This window comes from Rhopalosiphum maidis, chromosome 2, assembly GCF_003676215.2.
Source record: "Rhopalosiphum maidis isolate BTI-1 chromosome 2, ASM367621v3, whole genome shotgun sequence".
In the NCBI taxonomy this organism is placed as follows: Eukaryota; Metazoa; Arthropoda; class Insecta; order Hemiptera; family Aphididae; genus Rhopalosiphum; species Rhopalosiphum maidis.
In genome coordinates, this window is record NC_040878.1 from 54,910,077 (window position 1) to 54,922,107 (window position 12,031).

The 12,031-nt window shown below is 25.3% G+C and overlaps 1 protein-coding gene across 1 annotated transcript; it reads right to left on the reverse strand.

Annotated features, from left to right (window-relative positions):
* Positions 1–1,674: 1,674 nt before the first annotated feature.
* LOC113554488 lies at positions 1,675–11,420 on the reverse strand. Its single transcript, XM_026958370.1, has 2 exons — positions 11,304–11,420; positions 1,675–2,551 (listed from the first exon to the last, which is right to left on the reverse strand). Exons 1-2 carry the CDS (start codon positions 11,325–11,327, stop codon positions 2,081–2,083), a joined length of 495 nt encoding a protein of 164 aa, XP_026814171.1. The 5' UTR covers positions 11,328–11,420; the 3' UTR covers positions 1,675–2,080.
* Positions 11,421–12,031: the final 611 nt, after the last annotated feature.

Here is a 12,031-nt window from a genome sequence, read left to right on the forward strand (position 1 = left end):
ATTTTCATCAAACTTCACTTTTTTATAGATAAAAAGATATGTTGTGCGGAATTGTGTTACCCGCCTGCCTAGGGCAAGTAGAAAAAATATTTATGTTGGATGATGTGTGTTTATATTATCTAATTTGACTGGTATGATATAATAAATATATAGGATTTATTTATGATACTTTTCTTCTATTCGATTTTTTATTAACGTTGTTTATCTGAAACATAATATTATCAATGTCATATGAAGTAAAGCCTTAATTATATGGCATTATTTAAAATATATAATCATTTTTTATCATTATTCGATAAGATCGATTATTATTTGTATCCCTCCCCTATCCGAACAATAGGATAACTAAATAGTAATTGGAAACAGTTAGCACATTAAAAAAAGATTTTGAACAACTACTAAAAATAATAAAAAAAAGTAAATAAAAAATGTTGATTATTGAGTATTTTTTCAGTGGTATTAACTATTAACATATAAGATAGACAGAAAAAAATATACATCATTGTAAAATACAATACATTTATCATCACTCCACTTTAAATCTCAACATCTAATTCAAATCAATTATGAGACCTTTTTAACGACGTTTAAACCCCTAGTACATATTGTTGGATAATTTAGTTCGATTTTTTTGAAATATTGGCTGTTGGCGTTCTTAGGTATATATACCAAACATATTAATATCTTTTTAACGCAAGTCAAACAAATTGAAATTGTTTTCTAACAACGTAATAACAATTTTGTTTGATAAGTTTCAATAATATTTACAGTTACACGTGTGCCACTATAAGTTCACAAACATACTTATATATGTAATGATAAATATAATAACTTATATAAAACTAGAAAATAATAATTATTATAATATTTTATCATGCAATTGATTTAAGAATCAACCATTGAAATCACTTAAAACAATACAGTCTTTTGCGATGTATTTATTATTTAATTATAATATTCATAAATTTATAAACTACAACCTAATAATGATATAGGTTATAATTATCAATATATAATAATTTATTATATATTTATATATATTATATGAACAACATAAGTACAAGAACATGCAAATAAAATTTCAATAGACAATTCAGTATTGAATGAATGAAAATATTATTATACAGTGAGTTCCGCTTTATGTGATCACATTGGTTCAGATTATTCTGATTCTATTAACCGGTTGATTCCATAAAACATTTTTTTTTTTATTGATGAGTTTATATTTAAATGAATGTTTAAAATTAAATTAAAATAAAATACATTTTAAATAAAGTAAAGAAACTATCTATTTTTGATTGTGCTTGAGAATCCACTAATTTCATTTTCATTTTAGCCTGAAATTAAAAATTCATGTTTAATTAATATAATTTATACATGATTTTTAATTATTTAAAATTAAATAAATAATAAAGTATAACTTTTGAAACAACTGAAAATTATCGTTATTTAAATGGCTATATTTTTGAATAACTCCTTTTAACTTTTTCAAAACAATTCTTGTTTCTTTTTAGTGAAAGTTTTAAATACCATTAAAACGATAAGAATGTTCTTAAAAATGATTCAAATATCCAGTACTTGGTGATTTTAATAAAAGGTTAATTTAACATTAGTAATATTATAATAAGATCTGATTTGGGAATTTTAATTTTGATTCAAATAAACGGTTGATTTTATAAACCAGTGATCATATTAAGCAGAACTCAATAGTCAATAAATACATATATAAAGATTGAATACGTTTATAAATATAATAACTCGCCTAATAACCTATACTGGTCTTACTTAATATTTTATACCTATACCTATGTATTTTATTATTATTAATGAGTATTATAAAAATAAGCGGCACAAGTAGACAATATACAATTATTATAATATAATATGTGTACATAAAATACAAAATTTGCGGAAAATTCTTTAAGATCAATATCGTATCTTCTATGGGGATCACAAATATATGTTGTACAGCTCACCTATATGTATTAAAAACTACTGGATCGATATTAATAAATTATAGCGATGTATAGGAACGTCAGTGTGAATCATGAATATTTCTCACATACGCTGTGGAAATACGTCAAAAAATGTCATCGTCCCACTCTTGTCCGGGAGCGACGTAATCGTTGTCGTCGTTTTCGTCGTCGTCCTCGAGGACATTCGGTACCTCGGTCGTGCTAGTCGCGAGAATGCTTTCTGCAACTTCGGTATCTGGTGCAGGCCAGTGTCGATGGACCTGGTCGTCGGAACGCCTATTACCGGTGGTTCCACGATTACTATGGGTGCCGTCGTCATAATTATTGTCGTCCGAGTCTGTCCAATAGCCATCGCCGTCGCTACCATGATCGTACACGATGATCGGCTGCAGCAGCGAATAGGATATGGTCGGGTCCGTGCCGGGTCTCGGTATCCACAGGTGGTCGAACTCGGACGTGGGCCGGTGTTGGTGTCGTTCGTTGTCAGTGTACACGATGCGCTGTCGGTATGGATGAATCCGAAACAAGCCCAATAGGTCATAGTGAACTACGCATGTCATTGCCATGAGTAATACCTATGGAACATAAAAATATGCACGAGTTAATATGTTTATGTCAACTATGAGCATATTGCGTTGTAATTTTTTTGTAACAAGGATCAAGATGTGATCCAAAATTTGATTATTAACGTTCAAATCCGGATTAATTCATTACTAAAACAAATAAAGCATTTTTATTGTAATAGCTCGTTATTTATCTATTTCTCTAAGTTAAATATTAGAAACTATCGACTTACAGAATTTAATTCTAATTATTTATTTATTTAAAAAAAATTGATTTGTTCCTAGTTAATACATGGGTATATATTGTATATAGAGGTATAAAATAATATGTAGGCATGATGTATTCGATTTACAAAAAATTATTGTTTTTAACAATCTGGAAAATCGCTCCGCTGTTTATTAGGCACCAAAACTCGAGTGTACTTCGTTCTTAAGTCATTGTGGTTACTGTACAAGATATGTTAAATATAAATGATATGATAAATCTTTTTGTATGAAATACGAAATAGCGATTCTTAGCGTTAATGGTTGGTCGAAAGTCACATAATATGTTTATAAAGAATTCACAATTTAATTCTTATAAAAAAAGTGTACTATATATATTAAACTTTAAGTTCTTGAAATAAAAAATCAATTTGTCGAAAATTGGTTTTGTGTAAATATTTTCATTTTTTATAATTTTGTTTTTCTTAATTACTTTTACAAGTGTTGAAATATTCTTCAAAATTCTAAATTTTAACCCTTAAAATACTATTGATTTTTAGTAAATTAGTAAATTAATAACTTATGAAGAACCTTGCATCAAAATTTTAGTCATAATTGCCTAGCAAAAAAATATTATTGGAATTTATAAAAAAATCTAAAAAAAACAAACATTTTTGGTGTCTAAAAAAGAGTCAAAATATTTTGAAAACTTTAATTCATGTAGGAAATTTGAACATAAAAATACATGTGAAAATATTAAATATCTATGTTTATTCGTTTCTGAGTTAAATATACGGGCATCGCTCGAGTGTGTCCCATCACATATGAGTGTTAATCATATCGTACCTTTTTTATAGCCCAACTGCGTCTGCGGTAATATCGCTAAAAATGTTGGTATATCTCATGGGTGATGTGCGTCCGCGATATAATTGTTATCAATATTTATCTTTATGGATAAAATCCATTGATAATTAATAATTTTACACTGTGTTAATTTGCATTTACACTATAATCCATACGTAGAAACATATAAATAAATGTAAATAAGTTTTACAGAGGATTTTATGTCTATCAAGCCTGATGATGAAAAACTAAATCAGTTTATGGATTATCTCATAGAAAACTATATTGATCCACAGTCAGACTTCCCTCCTCACACATGGGCAGAAATGAGCAGTAGCAGTGAACGAACAACAAATGCGTGCGAAAGCTTTCATTTCAAATTTAATTCATGTTTTTACACACCCCATCCGGACATAATATATTCCTTCTTAGAAATATAAACAAAAATTCAAATAGACACAAATATTTTGATACAAACTTCCAATCACATACTTAAAAAAATTGGATCAGTCAATGAAAAAAATATTAAATTAATTGAAGAAAATATACAAAAATACAAAACTGAACAAATCTCTAGATATGATTATGTGAAAATCATGGCATTGAAAAGTCAACCAAAAAAATAATTTAAATATTAACCCAACATTTTAAAAATAGATGTAAGCCTAAATAATTAAATGATCTTATATAATAATAAACTTTAATAATAAATATAATATTATAATTAAATAACCAAATAGGGGTGTAAGCAAGTTCACCTCCTCGTGATGCACCCTGGGTAACTCTAAATGAACTGGGACGCACTTGGGCTACGTCAATGTAGTGACCTTTTTCTCTTGGGACGAACTCGGGCGAGACCTTATTCCGGACGCATTTGGAACATTAAATAAGGGACATTTTGGGACGCATTCGGGAGTTACCTAAATACACACACACAAAAAAAACCATTTTGCGTAAAATTCCCGTTTTCCTTTAATTCTTTGTTTGTGTTTTTCCCAATTATAATAAATAGAAAATACTATGAATTTTTTATTTTTATTGTTATATACTCGTAACATTTATGTTCAATTATCTATCTGAAATAACTTTCAAAGTTGAAAATCGATGAGTTTTTTTGACGACTACAGATAAGTGTATGTAATTATTATGTATATACACACACACCAAACACAAAATATATTATTATAAAATCAATACATTCATTGCTCAGCTCAGAATCTAAAAATAATATTAACAATTAAACATTGGTAGTAAAATAATCTTGTCAACCTTTTAGTGAAAATAAATAAACTGTTCTGCCATAATACATGATATGATTCAACTACGTATTACCATCTGAATTATATTTTTGGAAGTCACGATAATCCTCAAGTTCCAATTTACCCATTTCCTATGGATTTCAATTAATGTTCGATATTCATACTTCAAAGTTCTTAGAAAAGTATTCAGCTCCAAAATAATATGAAATTAATATTGATTGCCGTTTAAAAAAAAAAAAAAAAACTATACAAATTCATAACGAAGAAAATTAATGTTGCAGATATCCATTAAATGTATCACTCAGCACTCTATATAATATTATATTTCTTTGATAGTTTACCCCCCGTTTTATTTCCTTTGTTGTAGTACCGATTTCATCGGTTATAATATGGCGGAAGAATATTTTATTTTTAGCTTTATAAACGCACAATGTATATAGTTTATTATAATATATTGTTTTCAAAATTTCCGAATCATACTTTAATTTCGTTTTAAAGAATAGTTGAATAAAGGTAAGATTTAAATATTTATTTAAAAATTATATTTTTATTTAAAAACACTGTGTATATTGTATATTATAATACTATTGTTATAATTTATATTAATGTATAATATATACCTATATATATTATACAATCAACGGGCTTTATAAACGATCGACCCATTAAAAGGTACCAAAATTAGAAAAACGAATTTATTGGATTATTAAAAGTGATTTTTCACTCAATTTATAACCTGTGTTTACATAGTCTTATTAATGTTATTATTTTGTAAATTGTGAATAAAATGTACAAATATGTATTATATAAATATAATATGTAAAATAGTTATATTTAATCTCCAATAATGTTATTCAAGTCATTATTGAACTTTTAAAAAGTAATAAGTGGATACTCAGAATAAGCCTGTGTACAAGGGAAAACAGTCAACTCCTCCCCTAAAAGTTTAGGTTTTTTTAATATTATGAAATAAATCACACTTACAACTTTAAAATCTTAAGCTACAATTTTTAAAATATTATTAATTGTATACTACGAAATAATTTGTAGGATGTAGAATAACACAGTGAACACTTGAAGTCTGATGTGCCTGTATTCTACGCACAAATTGCACGATTTAAAATAAAGTATCAACTACGTATAAAGACTCCAACACTTTATTTTTCATAACTACCTACAATAATTCATAACAAAGTTACAAAAATAGAATGAGATTTAAGATAATTCAATTAAATATAATTTATATAAATATACATATACGGTAGGTAAACATTTATGACCCAAGTTAATATGTTATTATGTTCCTATAGGTATATATCTAATGGATAAGTACGTATATTGTGTATATAAATATAAATTGAAAATTAATTAACGTATATTATTTTATATGAATAATTACGTAATTACCAGCCTGTTGATTGGGGTGCATTCCATTTCTAAATCAATGATTTTAATTATAAATATATTTATCACATAATTATTATGAAATATTATTATAATAATCGCAATTTACAATGAATCGAATTCAAGTAAAATAGTTGGTGTATATTAATTTTAAAATTAAATATTTAATGTTAAAAATGTAATGGCTTCATTTATTAGTTTATTATTTAAACTATTTTAAAGAAGAACTTTGAAATTTAAAACTACTTAAAATAAATAATTATGAAAAAACTAATTTTATAAAATTTGGCGATTTATAATATTATAATATTATATAATTTATATTTACATTCTGTGTTAATATAATACAATTAATAAAAAGGCTGATTTATACGTGATTGAATGGGTTGTCCAAACTGATATACTATACTTCAAGGATATTTTTATGAAATAACCAACATTCGTTTTTTTTTTTACTTTAAAATTTTTTTTTCTATATGTTTTACTTTATATTTTATATATCTTTTCCAATAAGTACTCAAATGAAAACTAAATTAACTTCCAACTTATAAAATTAACCCGTATTTCTAATACTGTAGATATAGAGTATAGCGATAAATATATTAGTTTTACAATGATTTGTGTGTTTTTGTTTATGCTTACCAGTCATCGTCTTTTAGAGTGACAAAAATATTTCAATATTCAACTTTGATGACTTTTGGTAGAAAATTGAATCTAATCGGTTGCAATTTTAATGAAATATTTATTTTTTAGATAACAATAAGGTATAATTATTTTTTTAATACTTATTTTATTACATGCATTATTGTTGACAAAAAATAGTTCAACATTCCCATATTAATTAATAATAATTACACACTAGTCTAATAGTTAATAGAATAAAATAATTAATTAATTATATAATAGTATAGATACATTATAATGCATACTCAGAAATAGAGGTTGACACATCTCTCCACCCAGAATCGTTTTTCGAATGCAATGATCTATCATTGTATTCAAACTTAACAGTTGGCACATCCATTACAGTGGCCTATAGTCAATGACAAGATAAGTACCTCGTAACATATTATGTCTATACACTATATTATAGTAGAGAGACTTTCCATATTTAATTAAAATTGTTGAATATTTTACTTAAATAAAAAATGATTGAATTGTTACAGATAGTGGTGGATGAGAGGTTTATTATATTATTATTTTGACTTATGTTCGTGCTTGATGTGAACATAAATTGTAAAGATCTTAGTCATTTTAGGCATTATAGTTATCCCATACCATTATATTACAACGGATTTAATAAATATTTTATTTAAGTAGACTTAATTACATGTATTTCCATTTGGCATTTACCCATTACAATAATAATTTATAATAATATATAGAACACGTTCTACGTCATAAACGCTGTAAACGTATTGTATATTGTAACATTTCAATGAGGGCATTAAGATCATACTCTATGTTATATATATAGCCATATAGGTATAATAATAATATATTGTGTATCAGTATATCACATTATACACTATGTATATAAACTATAATATCATATATCATATATGCAACCATGCAGGTGCCTATTGTGTTTCCGAAAATATAACATTCACCTAAGAGAAAATATAACTAATACATATTACATATATATAGTATGAAGTTCTTTACTTCTAAAGTTATTATTTTGTTCTGGTTTAATTATAATAGTTGACGCCTAGTACCAAATACTGATGTTATTTTATTTTATTTATTATTTATTTTGTTACAGCTTACAATACTGATAATAATCGTATCACAGCTAGTGATATAATGTTAGTCTGTAGATAGTTTAATATTTTATGTACATAAATCTTATAATATATTAGTGATATAATGTAATAAAGTATGTGAAAAAAATTGTTAAAAAAAATCTAATTGTTGAATATCAAAAATGTTTATTGAGGTAATCAATATTTCTGACATTTTTTAAAATACAATTTAATTAATTTATCATTAGTTTTGATATTGGTTGTATGGGAGTTCGTAATTTGTATATCAAAATAAAGATATATAATTTGCACCACTGCAGGTAGCCGAAAATAGTGTATGTAATTTACCCCAAAATGAATATCTATTAGTAATGGATACTATCGACTACTTCACACTATCGAATAGTAATTTAATTCGATTGACCCGTCATGAAAGTTCACACATCAACTACGATGAGAAAAAATTATACATTTATAAATTGAACTAATTATGTAAGATAAAAACCAAAGAAATAGCATATGAAAAATCAGCCAAATTTATAAGAAATGCAATACAAAGCTTAACAATTGTCAGTTTCTAATGTTTGCAGTTTGCACCACCAAACACATTTATGATATAAAATATAATAGTAAGAGGAATATATTGCCAAAATATCCAGTATCTATCACTGAATAAAGTTCATACATTGTTGTTGGCTATAAATATTAAAACACATAAAGCGGAATCATTTATTTTATACAATAATTCTGATAAAAACATAATTATATTTTCTTGCCAAACAAATATTGATTTTTTTTATGTAAAAGTGAAGCAATATACCTTGGTATAGATTGTACGTCAATACTGACGTAAAACGGTGTAAATAGTTAATTGGCGAGTGACATGACTACTCAGAATCTAATATTTAATATATTATACTCAAATATCAAAACTCTGATAGTACCTATCTTATAATAATCGATTTTGATTTTGGTGAAAATTCCTATATTTCTTACTTCCTAAGATGGTGCAAATTACACATGTTGTAAATATTTAAGGTCAATTGTCAATTTTGGTGCAAATTGACTACAGTTGGTTGTATTATGTACCTACTTACTATACTTAACTACTTACATCGGATAAATTAATTATACATAAGCGTGTGTGTAGTGTATGTTTGTATTACCGTTGTCAAAGACGTAAATTAAGGGATTTTAACGCGTTAACGATAATTAACCAATAACAATATTTCCGATCAAATTAGACTGCATACAATATATTGTATGGAAAATAATCTTTATGTCAATTTTTTCAGGTAATGATGCATTTAGAAATATTTTATATTGGTAACCATGACCTTTTTTAGTCATATTAGATAAAGATGTGTTTTATAATCGATTTATCTTATTAATACTAGTAACAAAAATGTTTTGGGCTAAGTAATATATCGATGATTACTCAGTATTAAGTAAAATATAGCCTTCTGTATTGTTCTGTTAGCTACATCATCTATAGATATGTAATATAAATAACTATAACGGATATCTCATATATTATAATTAAGGCTCGAATTTTAATGCATTTGCATCTTTTTTTCAGAATCTCTTACATGATACTTTATAAGCTATAAATTTGTTTCAAGTACTCCGTGTTCTAACTACAACATTTTTTTGGATGCATTTTTTAAATTTTTAGGACATTTTTGACTGATTTTTCGTATTACGATTAAAACAATTGACTTCATTGAAATATAAGAACTACATAATATTGCTCAATTTAAATTATTTTAATTTTGAATTTAACATCAGGTAATCGGGTTTTAAATTAGACCAGGCTGAAATATATCTTTGTGTTACACTATCCAGTTAGTCAAATGTAATTCAATTTTTTACTCATTTTTTTAAATTTTATTTTTTTACACAATGATTTAAATTCATTTAATAAATAATTCATTTTTCAGTATTTTTAGGGCAATTATATCCAAGCCCTAGTTATAATATTATTTATAGATACGCACGTGTACTATATAGTATAACATATTAACATAATTTAGTATCTATCTATATTCTGTTAAGACATACCTATAAATGATCGATTTTTCTATGCACTGTACAACGATATTTTAAATTTCTAACCTAATTTTAATTAAAACCTAATTGCTTAAAAAAATTATCAACATTGACAAATAGTAGGTAGTTAACATTGAAGTAATTTACTAACCATAGTTAATTTGTAAAAAAAAAATACTTGATTTTTTACAACATTATCTGTATTGTCTATTATATAATTTCTAGGCATTTACGTTATTAATTAGATTACATTATTGACGGTAACACACACACACACACACACACACACACATACATTTATATTACTTATAGTTATATGTTATATCATAACTACTGTGTTAATAATTTATCAGAACCTTGGTAAAGAAAGGGGAAGTGAGGTCACATGCAGAAAACACAAATATAAAACATTAAATAAATGTAACATTTAGCTTATATTATATACTTTAACTTTGACGAGTGACTACATAATTATTTTTAAAACCGAAATGAAACTTTTAGCTTAGGCTATATTGACATATAATATTTTAGGCGTATGATTTTATAAAAACACAAAAACATTAAAAACGTAATTTTTATTTCAATTACACTGTGCATAATCTGAAAACAGTTTTCTTGTAATCAATCATTCACACTAATAATGTTTTTATTTTTAAAACAACGACAAACATTATTATTAAAAAATCAACCCACAGTATTCCAATATTGGTTCAAATATTTGAAATTACGACTTTTACATATTATTATTTTTTGAAAACAATTTTTTAAAATATTGATTCCATATTTTGGAAATGGAATTATAAGGTTTATTACTGTTACCAATATAAAATAATTATATACTTTGCAATAATATATATATATAAAACTATGTCTTACTGTTTGCAATAATATAATTAATATATTATTTATTATTTTACGACATTTTAAATACTTTTTATATTAATATTATTTAATGTAAAATAAAAATGACAAGGTATAAATATAAAGTTGTCGGTAAAAATTGTCGATGAACTAAATAAAAACAATTAATAATCAATTAAAAGTAACTGCCTATTATACTTTTCTAATTTCTATAGACACGCCACGCGCGGTATAGTAGGCCTAATAACATGTGTTTTTATCTACATGACATTCTGACCATGTTTAACTAAAATGACGCAGTGGTTCCAAAATAAGTATTAAGGTTCGTCGTATATTAATTTCAATAGTACAAGTCAAAGTGACAAAGTTCCAAACTATAAATATAAGATTTTTACTTACCGTCATTATTCCAAATGATATCATGTTTAATTACTTTGTTGATAACACTACATCACATTCGTAAATCTTGAACAAAGTGATTTTTTTTTTTTTTTGGTTTTCAATTTTTTTCTGAACAATTTGATTTTCCGTGTTTGTTTAGCTGTCGGGTATGTAGGAATATTGCAGTATTATGAATTGTCATTGCGTACAATTGGGTTTATGGAACGGGAAATTATTATAATATATCCCATGTATATTACACCTGTGTATTTTATGTTTATTCTTTTGTATAGTCTGCACTATCTTCAAATTTTAACGTGTTTACGTTATGTGTGCCTACAAAGTAAATAGGTTATACACTTTTTATATTTAATTTGTATTCAAAATTATACCATCGTCGTCGTAGCATAATTATTAAAAAATTATAAAGTTTAAAAACATATTTAAATAATAATGCATTATTAACATTGTTTTTGAATTTATTATTCAATTAAATTAAAAAAAACATTACCTATACCAATAATATTATATTATGAATTAACTAGTATACGTGCATATGTACCGACGAATTAGTTACAGTTAACTAACACATTTTTTTATGATAACAATTTAATTAAAAATTAACGAAGAAATATTTTTTAAATTTATGGTCTTACTAATTAATAAATTCCTGTAAAGTTATTTTATTGTTTTTCAACGAGTTCATTTTTTCAAAACTTATTATTGTACCTACGTTGATGCATTAA

What these genes read in the sequence shown, in the direction of transcription:
- LOC113554488 (XM_026958370.1), bottom strand. Translation starts at nt 11,327, where the DNA reads ATGATATCATTTGGAATAATGACG. An exon ending in TATCATTTGGAATAATGACG is followed by an intron (nt 2,552 to 11,303) that starts GTAAGTAAAAAT and finishes TATGTTCCATAG; the next exon opens with GTATTACTCATGGCAATGAC.